The sequence below is a fragment of the Hyperolius riggenbachi genome, chromosome 12 (assembly GCF_040937935.1).
Source record: "Hyperolius riggenbachi isolate aHypRig1 chromosome 12, aHypRig1.pri, whole genome shotgun sequence".
NCBI classification, from domain to species: Eukaryota; Metazoa; Chordata; class Amphibia; order Anura; family Hyperoliidae; genus Hyperolius; species Hyperolius riggenbachi.
The window spans coordinates 86,012,606-86,026,343 of record NC_090657.1 but is presented as its reverse complement, the minus strand read 5'-3'; the positions used below and the strand labels follow the sequence as shown (position 1 = coordinate 86,026,343).

The window sequence follows — 13,738 nt, the reverse complement described above, 5'->3', positions numbered from 1 at the left end:
GCCAGAGCGCCAAAAAACATGGCGCTCTGGCACTGGTTATATGTCAATAAATTTACCAAACTTTTTATCAAGTTAAGTGAAGTCCTCATATATATACAAGGGAACACCGAACACATTAAAAGGGCGCCTCCTATCCTTCTTGAAGTACAACTTAACCAGCACACTATCCAGCCAATTACTATACAAAGCAGCTATCGACTGGGTACCTGTAGTGCCAGGTGGCCTTTTCCCCTTTCTCTCAATTTGTGAAAATGAACTGTGGCTCAGGAGGTGTATGCCCATTATCCCCACTTCCCATAATTCCCCTGCACCCAGGCTGACAGTGCAATGTACAGCTCACAAAGCACATAGTGGCCTGAGGATGTGTCAGAACCTGCGATTTACAGTGCTAGAGGTTCTCAGTAAGTACGCCCTGGAGGTGTATTACAGGTCACACTTCAATAAAAGCCTTTATGCTCAGGACTATGAACTACAATTTATGGCTGGTGCCTGTAAAAGGCGTATCGGGTTCAAGTACTCTCATGTCCGCGAGTCAACATGCATTAATGCTGTACTGCATATGGACGCCACCTGTACTAGCTCCCATTTCCGACACTATGCCACAAAGTAAATGGCCACTCTCTTAGCAGCATAAAATGTGTAAATAAATCTGATGCTTGACTGGAGGGATTACTGAGCTTCAGGGAAGATGCTTGTAATCCTTAGCACTCATATCAAAGCAAATAACTCCATAAGAATTATAATCAGTCCCACAGTCCAAAAACATCTATAGAAAAATATTTCATACAAAGTGCTGGATAAAGTAAACATGCATACAGTACAACAATCTAACCGACAATTTACTTTTGAAAATAATTATGTCTGGTAGAGAGGAGCGGATGAGAGTGATTGTGTAGGAAGACTATAACTAACAGAATCATAGGATCTGAAGCACCAACTAGAGGTAAAATTGTCATTACCGTAGCAACATGCGAGTTAACCCGATAATGCATGTGGCGCTAATGAGTTATCCCAGTGCAGTGTTCTTCCCAGAATTTTTTTTACAGCTGGGTGGCATGGAGAAGTAGCCAGGTGGGACGCAATGATAGAATGCAGAACCAGAACTTCTCTGCACAACTCTGCTTACAGCATAGGAGGAGGACAGCCGGGTGCTCACCAAAACTAGCCGGGTGGAGGACCCGGCTAAAAGAGCCTGGGGAGAACACTGCAGTGTTAGTAGTAGTTAAACCGATCCAGAGCTGAAGCTCGGGATCAAAATAAGATACTCACCTGAAGAGGATCCTACTGAGGCTTCCCTTTGTGGTCCGGTGTCCCGTCGCTGAGCACGGCCCCCATCCACATTGGAGAAGACCATCAATAAGGACGTGAGGCACACTTACGTACTCTGCTTGTATAGCAAAACCTTGCTTGCTTATCACCTCAACATTTCATGAACGTTTTTGCTTGCCAACCAAAGATACAGTATTTGCAATCCAAAATGTTACTGTAAATAGTTCTCTAGCACCACCTAGAGGCAGGAGAGCCTACACTGCTACAAGCATGATTCAAATACTATATTAAAACACTTTTACATACTAAAATTAAATCATAAAGGATTGCAAAACATCAGTTCAGGGCTCTTTTACACTACATGCAATTCTGATTTTTTGATGCAATAAAAAAAAAAAAAAGTCCTGCATGCTGTTTTTTTTTCTCCTTATGTTGTTAGCATCTAGTGAAAATCGGAATCGCAAAGCGGAATTGTGATTTTGCAACGTAAAAGTCTCAATATTTAAAAAAAAACAAAAAAAACAGTTTGGCTACTCTGGAGCCAGACATTCAGTTGCATATACTGGCATTTCCTGGAAATACAGATGTCACACCGTGAAATACAAAGTGAATGGAGGTCACTAATAATATAAAGATGGAACTTATTAAGTATTTAAACTTTAGAAGAGGAAAACCTTAGCTTTTGACCTCGGCAACCTCTTTGATGTTTAAATCCTACGGATGGGTTTCTGTGGCAAAAATTCAACTTTTGCCTTCATCCTAAATTAGGTCTAACTAGTTCCTGAAAGGTTAAAATGTTTTGTCCTGTTATAAAGCTGGCAGCTGTGGTCGCTAAAGTACATTACTGCACATTGCAGCAATGCAACCGACTTGGCAAAGAATAACCTTTATATTACTGCAGTTTATACAAGTAGATTTATTGATAACTCCTAAGAATTCCCTGATCAGAAGCTCAGGAGAGCCTAGTTTTGAACGCCCCTTCATCAAGGAAACAGCCAAAAGAAGTGGAGCCATTTTGCATGGACTCCTGGGAGATTTATATTAGAGCTGTTCCGAGCATCCAAGCATACTCTGTTTGTACATGGTCTCCTGTCAAAGTAAGACGGCCACTCATGCAAGCTCAGTGTACAGGTAGTCCCCGACTTACAAACGACACGTTGTTACGAACAGCATAAAAATGGGAACAAAAACCTTTTTTTAAACAGACGTTATAGTTTGAGAAAATCAATTTTAAATAAATTAAAAGAAAAAGGTTTAACCACTTAATCACCAGTGGTCTCTGCCCCCTTAAAGTAAATCGGAAGCGTTTTTTAAAATAAAAAACAGATACTCACCTAAGGAGAGCCTTCCCGTTCTCCTCACTCCCCCACAGGCTCCTCCGTTCGAATCTCCTGCTGCAGGAGACTTCAGCAGTCTTAGGAAGCGCTCGGGCTTCCGAAGACTGGCGGCTCTGTACTGCGCAAGTGCTTGAGAGAGGCGTTAAAGCGTGCGCAGTACAGAGCAGCCCGTCCCAACCGCCGTCTACGCTGCACTACAGGAACTTCAGGCCACCCACTCTGCCGTCTCTTATAAAACGGCAGAGCTCTGTGAGTCAGTCAGGAGCCGCTTTCATTGGCTCCTGACCAGGTTATCAATGTAAGCCAATGGGAGTTGCTTGCATTGATGGCAGGGTCAGGAGTCCATGAAACCGGTTCCTGACCGGCTCAGAGGGCTCTGCAGTCATAGCGACGGCAGGGCGAGTGAGCTGCAGCGGGTAGACAGCGGCAAGATAGTCGGGAATGGCGGAAGAGGCGAGAACAAGCGACAGCGGTGAGGTGAAATAAAAGCAGAAAACCGAGAGCTCAATATAGTGCAGTATGTATTGGAAAAAGGAGAATATATGAATCGTAAGTATTTAGGTATAGAGGTGAAATGTACGCCCTGGCAGATATTAGGGGAGCAAAACAGGGCATGGATTTCAATCCTCGCTGTCTGTAAGTGGTTAATGTGGGTAAAATGACATTTTGCTGTGGTACACTATACTATATAGAGAGTTCCAAGTTCTGCATGCACATTTTAAAGCAAAACCTTAGATCCAGCCCTGGATAAAAGGGGGACGGAAGGAGGCATACAGGGAAAAAGGGATCAGATGGTACAGAGGAACACAGTGGAGGCACAGATGTAGACACTGAGGGAACGGGGACAGAAGTGACACAGTGGGGGTAGAAGTGACACAGTGGGGGTAGAGGTGACACAGAGGGGGACACTGAAGGTACAGGGGAACAAAGGTAACACAGAGGGGGACGCTGGAAGCACAGAGTAGGTACAGAGATGGCACAGTGAAACCCAATGGATTCAGGTTAAAGGAATACTATCGATACCCAAGTGTTCTAAAATGACAGTGTGCAAATAATGTCTAAGTAGCTGTGTAAACATTTTCCTACTTTTCATATTAAATATCAGAGGCAAAAGCTGTAATTTATTGAGGGTAGACTTTAGCTATATTGGGACAAATCAATTGCAGAAGGGGTGTCTGCTTCAATGCACAGCCAGAGTTGCATATCAGACTACAGAAAGCAAATATCAAACATATCAAACTCTGAAAGCAAAAACAGTATGAAAAGCTGTGACAATTAGTTACATTTCCTCTGCTCTCTTCAGACAGGTCAGTCAGAAACACAGTACACAGAAGCTGCAGCTGTTCTCTCTATCACACACAGAGCTACACATAGAGTTAGCTGATCAAGTGTGAGGGGAATTTCCCCTCTCCTCATGGCTCAGCCAGCTGTCAGTTTTGGCGTCAGTAAAGTTTGAATGTATTTTGATAACAGTAAACAAAGAAGTTGCTACTAAAATGTATACACCAGTACTTAGCAGCACTTCCCAAACAATTCCTGTGTCAATTGAAAAAAATATGTGAATCGACAGTATTCCTTTAAGAACTAACCTACAGTCCCTGTCTCGTTAGTTAACCAAGCACTACCTGTATAACTTCATCTCCCATTTAGTATGAAAATTTCAGAGGCAGGTGTGAAAAAAAAGTGTTATATGTTCAGCTGAAAGACCTCCAGCATTCTTACTGTAAGCATTTGTGCTGTGCTGAAACATATTTCCTTGTATGCTACCGGTTACACAATGCAGCTTTGTCATGTGTCAGACGTAGCCTTCCAGGATTTCTGCATATGTGCATGTCTTCTCTTGAAAAACGGTTCACTGCAGCTCAAAAAGAAATGGTGTCTTTGCAAACATTGCTAAGAGAGTAACATGCAAAGCAAGTGGTGAATGTATATAGTGCATTTCATAATTTGCACAAGTATCTACGTAAATGCAGGTAATCTTAACATGTGCTCGTCGACAATCAGCTACAACCATTCAACTTTATGTAGTAGCTGATAGGCTATTCCTCGCATCGGGAGCCCAAAAGACTGGCTGAACACTCGATTACTGATCTATGAGACATCTGCTGATCACTGCACTGAATTGACCAGATCTACCCGGCAGATGGCGGCAGCAGGACTATTTGCAATAGATTTCATTCTGAAATCGATCTCAACTTGTGGGGCAGGGAACAGATCCCCCTCTGATCAGATTCAATAAAAGAGGGACCTATCTAATGGTTGACCTGGCCCTGGCCAGCCGTATAGATGGGCACCCAATGTGGCCAAGAGATAGGTCCGTCTCAGATCAGAATATGGTCACAGAGGGATCTATTTCAGCATGAAATCTATAAGACCACTAGGTGACCCTTTTATTCCCCCCCCCCCCTTTAGTACTGTCCTCTGGGGGGCCCAGATCCGGCAGATAGACCGCCCCAGGTCTTTTCATACGCTAATAGTGCTCCCTCAGGGCCCCTGCAGAGTACTTGTGGTGGTAAAGAGCTCTGATGACTCACCGGTCCAGGTGGCGCACTCCCGGTACTCACATAAAATGCTGCTGGGTCACTGAGAACAGTCCTCAGCGAGGATGAAGATGGAAGGACACACATAGCAAACGCGCCAACCGGACAGGTGATTTCATTCCACTGCTGAGAATTCTGTGCAGGGGCCCTGTTACCTTAGGGAAAGACATGGGGGTCTGTCACTGGTTCTGGGATCCTGGGAAATTGCCTACCATCGTGAGCCCGCCCCCTTTTCAGGCTAGATGCATTCTTTGCAATGAACGACATCCATGGCTATAATTACTAGGTAATGCCCAGTGGTGTTGATCCAGGGATTTTATCTGATTGCCATTTCCCTTTTGGGGCTAATTGGACCATGCCTTGTAAGGGTTTTTCGCCTTCCTCTGGATCAACAGGGATATGTGAGGAAGCAGGCTGGTGTGTACTTTGTTTTCTGGTTGAACTCGATGGACGTATGCCTTTTTCCAACCCAATTCACTATGTAAGTATGTAGATATTCCCGTAGATTTGATCATTGTGATTGAAAATTGATTAGTGTATGGGCACCTTACACAGCAATTCATCTAACAGAATAGAGAATGAAAACAATTTCTCATAATATTTATAATAGACTATTGGCCCAGTGAAATGGGAGGCAATCATGTCCTATTTCTGTAACTGGATATACACTACAACTGAATTCACCTCACAGCAAGCTTAATGATATTTTAGTGTGGTAAAAAAAAAAAAAAAAACAACAAAAAAAAACACACAACATAGTTTGTGTGGACGGGCCGGCGCTTCCATAGAGGCAAAGTGGGCAATTGCCCCAGGGCTCCAGAGCCTGTAGGGGCCCCCAAGGTGTCTACCCCCCCCCCCCCCTCCAGCTATGATGACCCTATTCCTGCCTATAGGGAATGAGGAAGAGATGAAATCCAGAGCATAGAGCACAGTGCAGCCTCCGGGGTCCTGCCTGGATTAGATAGGAGTACACTCCGCATTTGTAGGCTAAAAGAGAAGAGGAATAATGGGGACCCCAGCAGTGTTTTTGGGGACATATGATGGACACCTAATGATATTGTGTGACTGGGGGGTTGGGCTGGGGCCTGGCAGCCAGCTCGGGGGCCTAGCGTGATGAATTTGCTGGGGGGAGGGGGGGGGTGGGTGGGAACTGTGCTAGTGCGGCCCCCAAGTTACTTTTGCCCCAGGGCGCCATTGTATCTACAACCGGCCCCGTGTGTGGAAATGATTAGAACTAGAACCGTACACCTAGACTCAGTTCCATAATATATTATGTGACTTGTACAATCCTGTTGGTATTTAGACACAGGAATTTCACACTTCAGGCAGCACCATCAGAGATGCAGAAGCACGTGTGGCTCCTAGGTAACGGGATGGGCTATGTGCGGTTTTGAGTACAGATGGTCCTAATAAACTTGTTTTACCTCTTGCCATACAGCCTCCTGGCCTGTGAAAGCCAGAGGCATGTTAATCCCATTCAGAGCCATCCAGTCTATCTCCTTCTCCCATCTGGCCCAGTCCCACCATACGAATGAGTAGCTGGAAGTGCAGACATTCTGGTAGTAGCGGAACCTAAACACAGAATAGAAGAGTGTGTAAGTTACTAAACACATACAATTCAATTCAAAATTAGTTTTATTGATATAACAAAAATGTATACAGGTATTTCCAAAGCAAAGAAAAAAAGACTGGGGGATATGGGGGGGGGGGGAGAATGGAGATACCATGGGTAGGCAGTCTGTGGACATTTTCATACAAACTGCATGTAATTACTAGAGAGCATACTGACAACTCCACTGAAGTTGAACCCTGTAGAGCTGCCTGCTGTGGATTTATAGCTGTTGGTCACACTTCAGATGAATCCATCTCTCCTACTCTCCTATTGTGTCTTGGTATTGCTGTATGTGCTGAGTGACGCATTTCTGTTTTCCTAGTACAAGATGTGCTCTGCAACCATGGTCTGATCCACAATGCCCTTGCAAATTGGCAAATATGTATCTGTACATGTACAACACCTTAGTATAGGTTGTTATATAGAATAGCCATGTATCCTGTTTTATGTATGAATTGGACTCATACCAGTGTGCTGTGGACTCTTTCTTTACATTGGACCCTGGGCCTACAAGAGGCTTTGTCCTGCACCATGGTGTACGTATGATGTGGGGTTACTACCTTGCTACTTGTAAAAAAATAATAATATTGAATCAATAGGACATGTGTCTGAAGGACTGACAGGGAGAACTGAGAGGCAAGACTGACAAGGAGGACTGGCGAATAGGAATGGACTGATGGACTGGAAACCGGACTGATTTAGGTCAGGTCTGACAGGACTGACTGGCCACCAGGTAAGTAATCCAGAACGGTGTGGTAATATGCCGTGACTGCAATATGGCCAAACAGTGATGAGTCCTGCGCAGTGCAGCGGTGCTTGTTCCTGGAGCACCGGCACGCGCATTTTGACAAGCCCTTGTCAAAGAGGTTGGGGGGGGGGGGGGGTTCAGTGCTGTATCGGTGGAGGTAAGGAGGGCAGTAGAAGCCTCTGGATTATCCAGATGCTTTCCTGTACTTAAAAGAAGTTCTCTGGGGGGCGGGGGGGGGGGGGGGTGAAAATAAAAACTGACACTTACGTGGGGCTTCTATCAGTCCTCCGAAGCTGTCATGTCCCACGGCATTTTACTCGGATCACCAGTTACCCGCCACCGCTCAGTTATTCATCTAACAAGACGAATAGTGCGCGCTCCCGCTCGCGTCATCGGGAGCTTACTGCGCAGGCGCAGTACGAAGTTTTCTTGTACTGTGCCTGCGCAGTAAGCTCAAGATGAAGCGCGCGGCCGCGCAGCCGCAGTCTTGCCAAGATCGGAATTACACCAGGACCGGCGGCGGGAAATGGTGGATCGTTGGAGGACGGCGTGGGACATTACTGCTACAGGGGGCTGATAGAAGCCTCAGGTAAGTGTCCATTTTATTTTCAACACCCCCCCCCCCCCAACAGAACCCCTTTAAAGGACAACTGTAGCCAGATGTATGTGGAGGCTGCCATATTTGTTTCCTTTGAAACAATACCAGTTGCCGGGCATTTCTGCTGATCCACTTCCTCTAATACTTTTAGGCAAAGACCCTGAACAAGCATGCAGCATATCAGGCGTTTGACATTATTGTCAGATCTGGCAAGATTATCTACAGGCTTGTTTTTGGTGTGATTTAGACACTGCTCCAGCCAAACAGACTAGCAGGGCTGCTAGGCCCTCTACACTAGGCAACTAGTATTGTTTAAAGGAAAAATATGGCAGCCTCCATATCCTTCTGGTTACAGTTGCCCTTTAAGTATCTATTTACAAGGGAGGGGGGGCGTAGCCGCTGGAGGAGCTGATGGCTGCTTAGTCTCTGAGCTCTGGAGTTACCTTTACTGAAGCGGCACAGAGCATCTATTTCCTGGCAACAGCGATCAGCGGAGATGGCTGATGACAACCTCATGGAGATGGACGCATCCAAGAAGTGCAAAAAAAGGTACCCCGTGGCCGCAAAAACTGACCGATTTCTTTGCGGGGAAGCCGCGGTTAAGCCGCGTGCAGCGATCCAAGCTGGCGCCAGGCTGGCTCCGTCCTGCACTCCCCTCACTGCTGAGAACTTCCCCGCGGCTGCGGCGGACTAAGAGCAGCACAACTTAGGAGAAACCTCCTCTACACCAAACACCCCTTCCTCAAGGAGTCCAGCGATATCTCGGCAAAAATTGCATCACAGGATCGTACGGAGAACTTCCCAGTGGCAGATCAAGCTATTTCACAGGACTTTCTTAAAGATTTATCAGTTTCCTTCAATAATTCTATATTTGCACAGATTAACTCTCTTTCTACTGTTGTACAAAGTTCCATATACTCCCTAGGTGAAAGAGTGTCATACTCTGAGGATAAAATACAGTTAAGTACCTATTTACAGCACGTTTTCCCTTCAGGTTTCTTTTAATTCAGGTACAAAATAGAACTAATGTCCCTTTGATCGTTTCAGCTCTAAAATTATCAGCAGTGTTTTCTCAGCCAGATAACAGTGTTTTTCCTTCCATTTACTTTTCAGGACACTGGGATGTATTCAACGGGCTGTTTCTCAAGCTCATTTCCATAGATAACAGACACCACAATACTGAATAAACATAGGACTCCAGGGTTTGAATCCTAGCTGGAGCCAAGGAGTTCTTGTGCAAGACTATGTAACCCTCCAGGGTGGCCTATTGAGTGCTCCTTTAGCGGCTGCAGCTCTCAAGTGCCTTGAGACAAGCAGGAGAAAAGCACTATGAAAAATGTAACATTCTTTTAGTACTATATGCACCTATGTTTATCTCTTCATGTCACATGTCAGCTCAGGTAGGATTTAAATAAGCCAACAGCAGAATAATAGATCATGCTCAAATATCTATTTTTTATTACAACTGATGCTCTGTAGGAACTAAAATCATTAAAAAAAAAAGTTAAAGCTATGGCCTTTGACAGGGTAACGTCTATCTCCAGATGCCACTAAAATCCTCAGAAGCAGCCTTGCTATAAGGAGGCCAGGAAGTTACAGCCTACAAAGCCTAACAGATGTCCCATTACAACATCAGGAATGTACAGGACCATGCTGTGGCATTGCATTTGTCATAGTAATGGAAACAATATGTTGGCAAGTCACATTATAGCACTCAAAGCACTCACAATGCGCCGTGAATTCAGACCCACGCAGCTGATGTGCGCAAGTCTTCCTGATGGGGATACAAGTCCCACACTGGTTTACATCATTCCTCTACAAGACTGAAACATATTCCAGATTAATGAAAGTCACACTAGCAAAAGTATTCTACAGATGAAGCACAGACTAACCAGCAAGCTCATGGTGACCCAGAACTCATTGGAGTGTGTAAGGGACTACAATGGTCCTAAAAGCCCCCTTACTAAGATGTTAAGAAAAACTAAAGTTTGCTTTCCTAAAACAGAAAGAATTTGCGATAATTCAGGTTGGAGTGAGCTTGAGATGTCTCCCAGTGCAACACTGCTGAATATATGCAAATTAACCATTGTACCCTTAGAAGCTAAACACACCTCCAGAACCGCTGGAATGCAATGATGTGTCAGTTTGTTAATTTGTACAGAGCCAGAATAATCCAACATGCATACAGACTGTTTTGGATGGTTTGATCCTCATCAGTGCATGGCATGGATTAATTTGGCTCTATGGAGTAGGGCTTGTAAATCCGAGAGGCACAGACTAACAATCTGAAACAGTCTGTATGCATGTTGGATTATTATGGCTCTGTACAAATTAACAAGCTGACACATCATTGCATTCCAGCGGTTCTGGAGGTGTGTTTAGCTGCTAAGGGTAACAATGGTTAATTTGCATATATTCAGCAGTGTTGCACTGGGAGACATCTCAAGCTCACTCCAACCTGAATTATTGCAAATTCTTTCTGTTTTAGGAAAGCAAACTTTTGTTAGCAGCACATAGAGCTGCCTTTTGACCTGAACTAAAAGTACTGCATTTTTCAGACTATGAGGCGCTCCTGACCATAAGATGCATTTCAGCATGAAATCTCTCGGGGATCGGCCCTGTGACCGTGTGATCGGCCACATGTAAGTCTCCCTAATGTAAAATGTGCCCCATGCACTATATTTTACCTGTCGATGTCTGCCGCTGGCTCTACGCTCCTCCCACATACACACGCTCTACATGGTTGCCAGCACATACATGGGCACATTTTACACTAGGGGGGACAGCACTGGGGGTTCCGTTGCTCGACCCGATATAGCACACCGTTGCAGTTGCGCACCCGATCGAGCATGTCAGCCCGAAAACTTGCAGCATGTCCACTCACTACATGCAAGCAATTTCAGCTTGAAATTGGTCACATAGTTGATCAGGCATGCTCTTGGCGGCACTGATTTTATCCAATCCGATTATAATAATCAAATCAGATGGGCGATTGCCGCCAAGTCACTTGATGTATAGGCACCTTAACTCCTTCAGGACTGACCACTCTGGCCCCCTTAACCGCTCTGCGATCGCTTAACTCAGAATTGCGACCGCAGTGTCCACCTAATGCAGGATTGCGTCATCTCGCGATGCGCAAGACTTGCAGGAAATGAGCGCCGTTCCCTGCAGGGGGAGAAAGGCGGCCACAGCAGTAAGTCTGCCAGCCCGGGATCGTGGCTGGCAGGCTTCCAATCAGAGCTACGGGGGGGGGGGGGGGGGGGCAATTAAATGTAATCAGTGCTGCGGCCCTCCCGCACTGTACAAGTGATAGCCTTGTTACTTCAGTCCCTCAGATGGCCGCACAATGTAATCCCTGCCACAGTCATCTCTGACACTGTGCACTGATTGCAGTCTATGGAATTGGGGGGGGGGGGGGGGGGGGGGAAGTTGGGGTTGGAATAAAGTAAATAAGGCCTTGTTTTTGTCATTTTTAATAAAAAAAATAAATAAAGAGCGCAGGAGTGATCATAGACCTCAAAAGGAATGTCCTGTTAACCTGCTGAGCGGTCTGGACGAGCTCAGCTCGTTCAACACCGCCGGAGGCTGCCGCTCAGGTCCTGCTGGGCCGATTTTAATGAAATAAAAAGCAGCACACGCAGCCGGCACTTTGCCAGCCGCGCGTGCTGCCTGATTGCCGCTGCAGCGCGGCGATCCGCCGCGTGCAGCGGCGAAAGGGGGTCCCCCCAGCCGCCCGAGCCCAGCGTAGCCGGAACAAACAGTTCCGGCCAGCGCTAAGGGCTGGATCGGAGGCGGCTGACGTCAGGACGTTGGCTGACGTCCATGACGTCACTCCGCTCGTCGCCATGGCGACGAGGTAAGCGAAACACGGAAGGCCACTTATTGCGGCCTTCCGTGTTACTTCTGGCTGCCGGAGGCGATCGGAAGAACGCCTCCGGAGCGCCCTCTAGTGGGCTTTCATGCAGCCAACTTTCAGTTGGCTGCATGGAATAGTTTTTTTTTTTATTTAAAAAAAACCCCTCCCGCAGCCACCCTGGCGATTTTATCAGAACGCCAGGGTGGTTAAGGACAAGAAAAGAAGATAAGACTCATTTGTGTGCCAAGTTGTATGGCTGTGCAGCACGCTGTCAAAGCTGTACAGCACTGATTTCTGTAAAATGGCCTGGTCACTAGGTGGGGTGTAAGCATGTGGTCCTGAAGTGGTTAAGGACCAGAGCAATCTCTAGTGCCCACCCTCCTGCCCTTCGCTGTATGACCCTGGCCTATCTAGCGGTCTCCCATTCCCTAAACATCCCCCTGGTGTTTTAGTGACCCCCAACTTCCCCGCCCCCACAGAGATCGGCAGCAGTGAGTATTACTCACCTTCCTCCTCTCTCCAGCAAAAAGGAACTATGACCGGCAATCACAGCAGCCAGCCCCGTACTGACTCAAGTACGGACCCGGACTTGATGGCATCATCAAGCCAGAACCTGTACTTTTAGTCAGTATGGGGCTGGATGCCAGGGGCAGTCATGATTTGCAATCCTCTGTGGAATGCAGAAGGTGAGGGAAGTTTGTTTACAATGTGATCACTACGATCACCAGCGATCGCAGTCCTCGCGTGATCAGGAGCCAATCGGCGTGGCTCCTGATTAATGCCAGGAGATCAAGCTGTCAATTGACAGCTTAATCTCAGGTTCTGTGTGCACGTGATCACGGCGGGAACGCACGGAGCGCGTAGATAGGAAATCCACGTCGTGTCTGAGGCTTACAGCCACTAGCATGATGTAGATTTAAACTACGTAAGTCCGCAAAGGGTTAGAAGCTTTCAGCTTTATTATCATATGAGCCCAACATCCAGCCAGATGGTCTAAGTTGATTAAAAGACCACGATCGTGAAAAGTTGTAAAATTTAAAAATGCACATGTATGCATATGTATAAGATGTACATTTCTACAATGCATTACAAATTGATGTTTCCTATGTCGCTGTCAAATTAACAGGTTTTGGACTAGTCCATCTCCTCTATGGGGATTCTCAGAGTTTTCTCTATTTTCAAAAGCACTTACGGAACGGCATTGGCTCAGTCCAACTGCCAAAATAGCCTGCAAACCGAGTGGGGAGGCTGAAAAGAAGAACAAAAACAAACGAGAGCCCAAATATAGTGTAGTATTTAAGTCAATTGTGTAGATCAAGAATAGAACTACAATATTTATACAACATGGGTTACCACACAGGAAACCACTGGCAAGGCAGGTGGGGAGAATTAGAACCTGACCCCACTCAGGTTTAAGAAGTTGCTCTCTGTAGATAGGAAGAAATGGGGATACACCCCTCCGCCAAGGGTGGACTAGATTGATTGCAAATTAGTATACAGAGGCGCCAACAAGGATAAAAGTGGTGCACTTACCTCCCTCATAGAAAAACAGACTAAAGAACGTTATTGTAATTCACATTTATGGAGTATCTAATAAATGAGAATTACAATAACGTTCTTTAGTCTGTTTTTCTATGAGGGAGGTAAGTACATTTTATCCTAGTTGGCGCCTCTGTATACTAATTTGCAACTAGTGGGGAGGCTGGCTGACATATCTGAATAGGGTATGGCTGGGTAGGGTGAACAGAAAATACCACTTTCAAGGGTGTGTTTATGTA

At 45.9% G+C, this 13,738-nt stretch overlaps 1 protein-coding gene across 1 annotated transcript in view; it reads right to left on the bottom strand.

The window, feature by feature from the left end:
• The window catches only part of NAGLU (N-acetyl-alpha-glucosaminidase), a 49,222-nt gene that overhangs the window by 24,309 nt on the left and 11,175 nt on the right, over positions 1 to 13,738 (bottom strand). Inside the window, exon 3 of the mRNA XM_068261863.1 lies at positions 6,571 to 6,718. Within this exon, the coding sequence (XP_068117964.1) occupies positions 6,571 to 6,718 (148 nt within the window). The remainder of the gene's footprint in view (positions 1 to 6,570; positions 6,719 to 13,738) is intronic.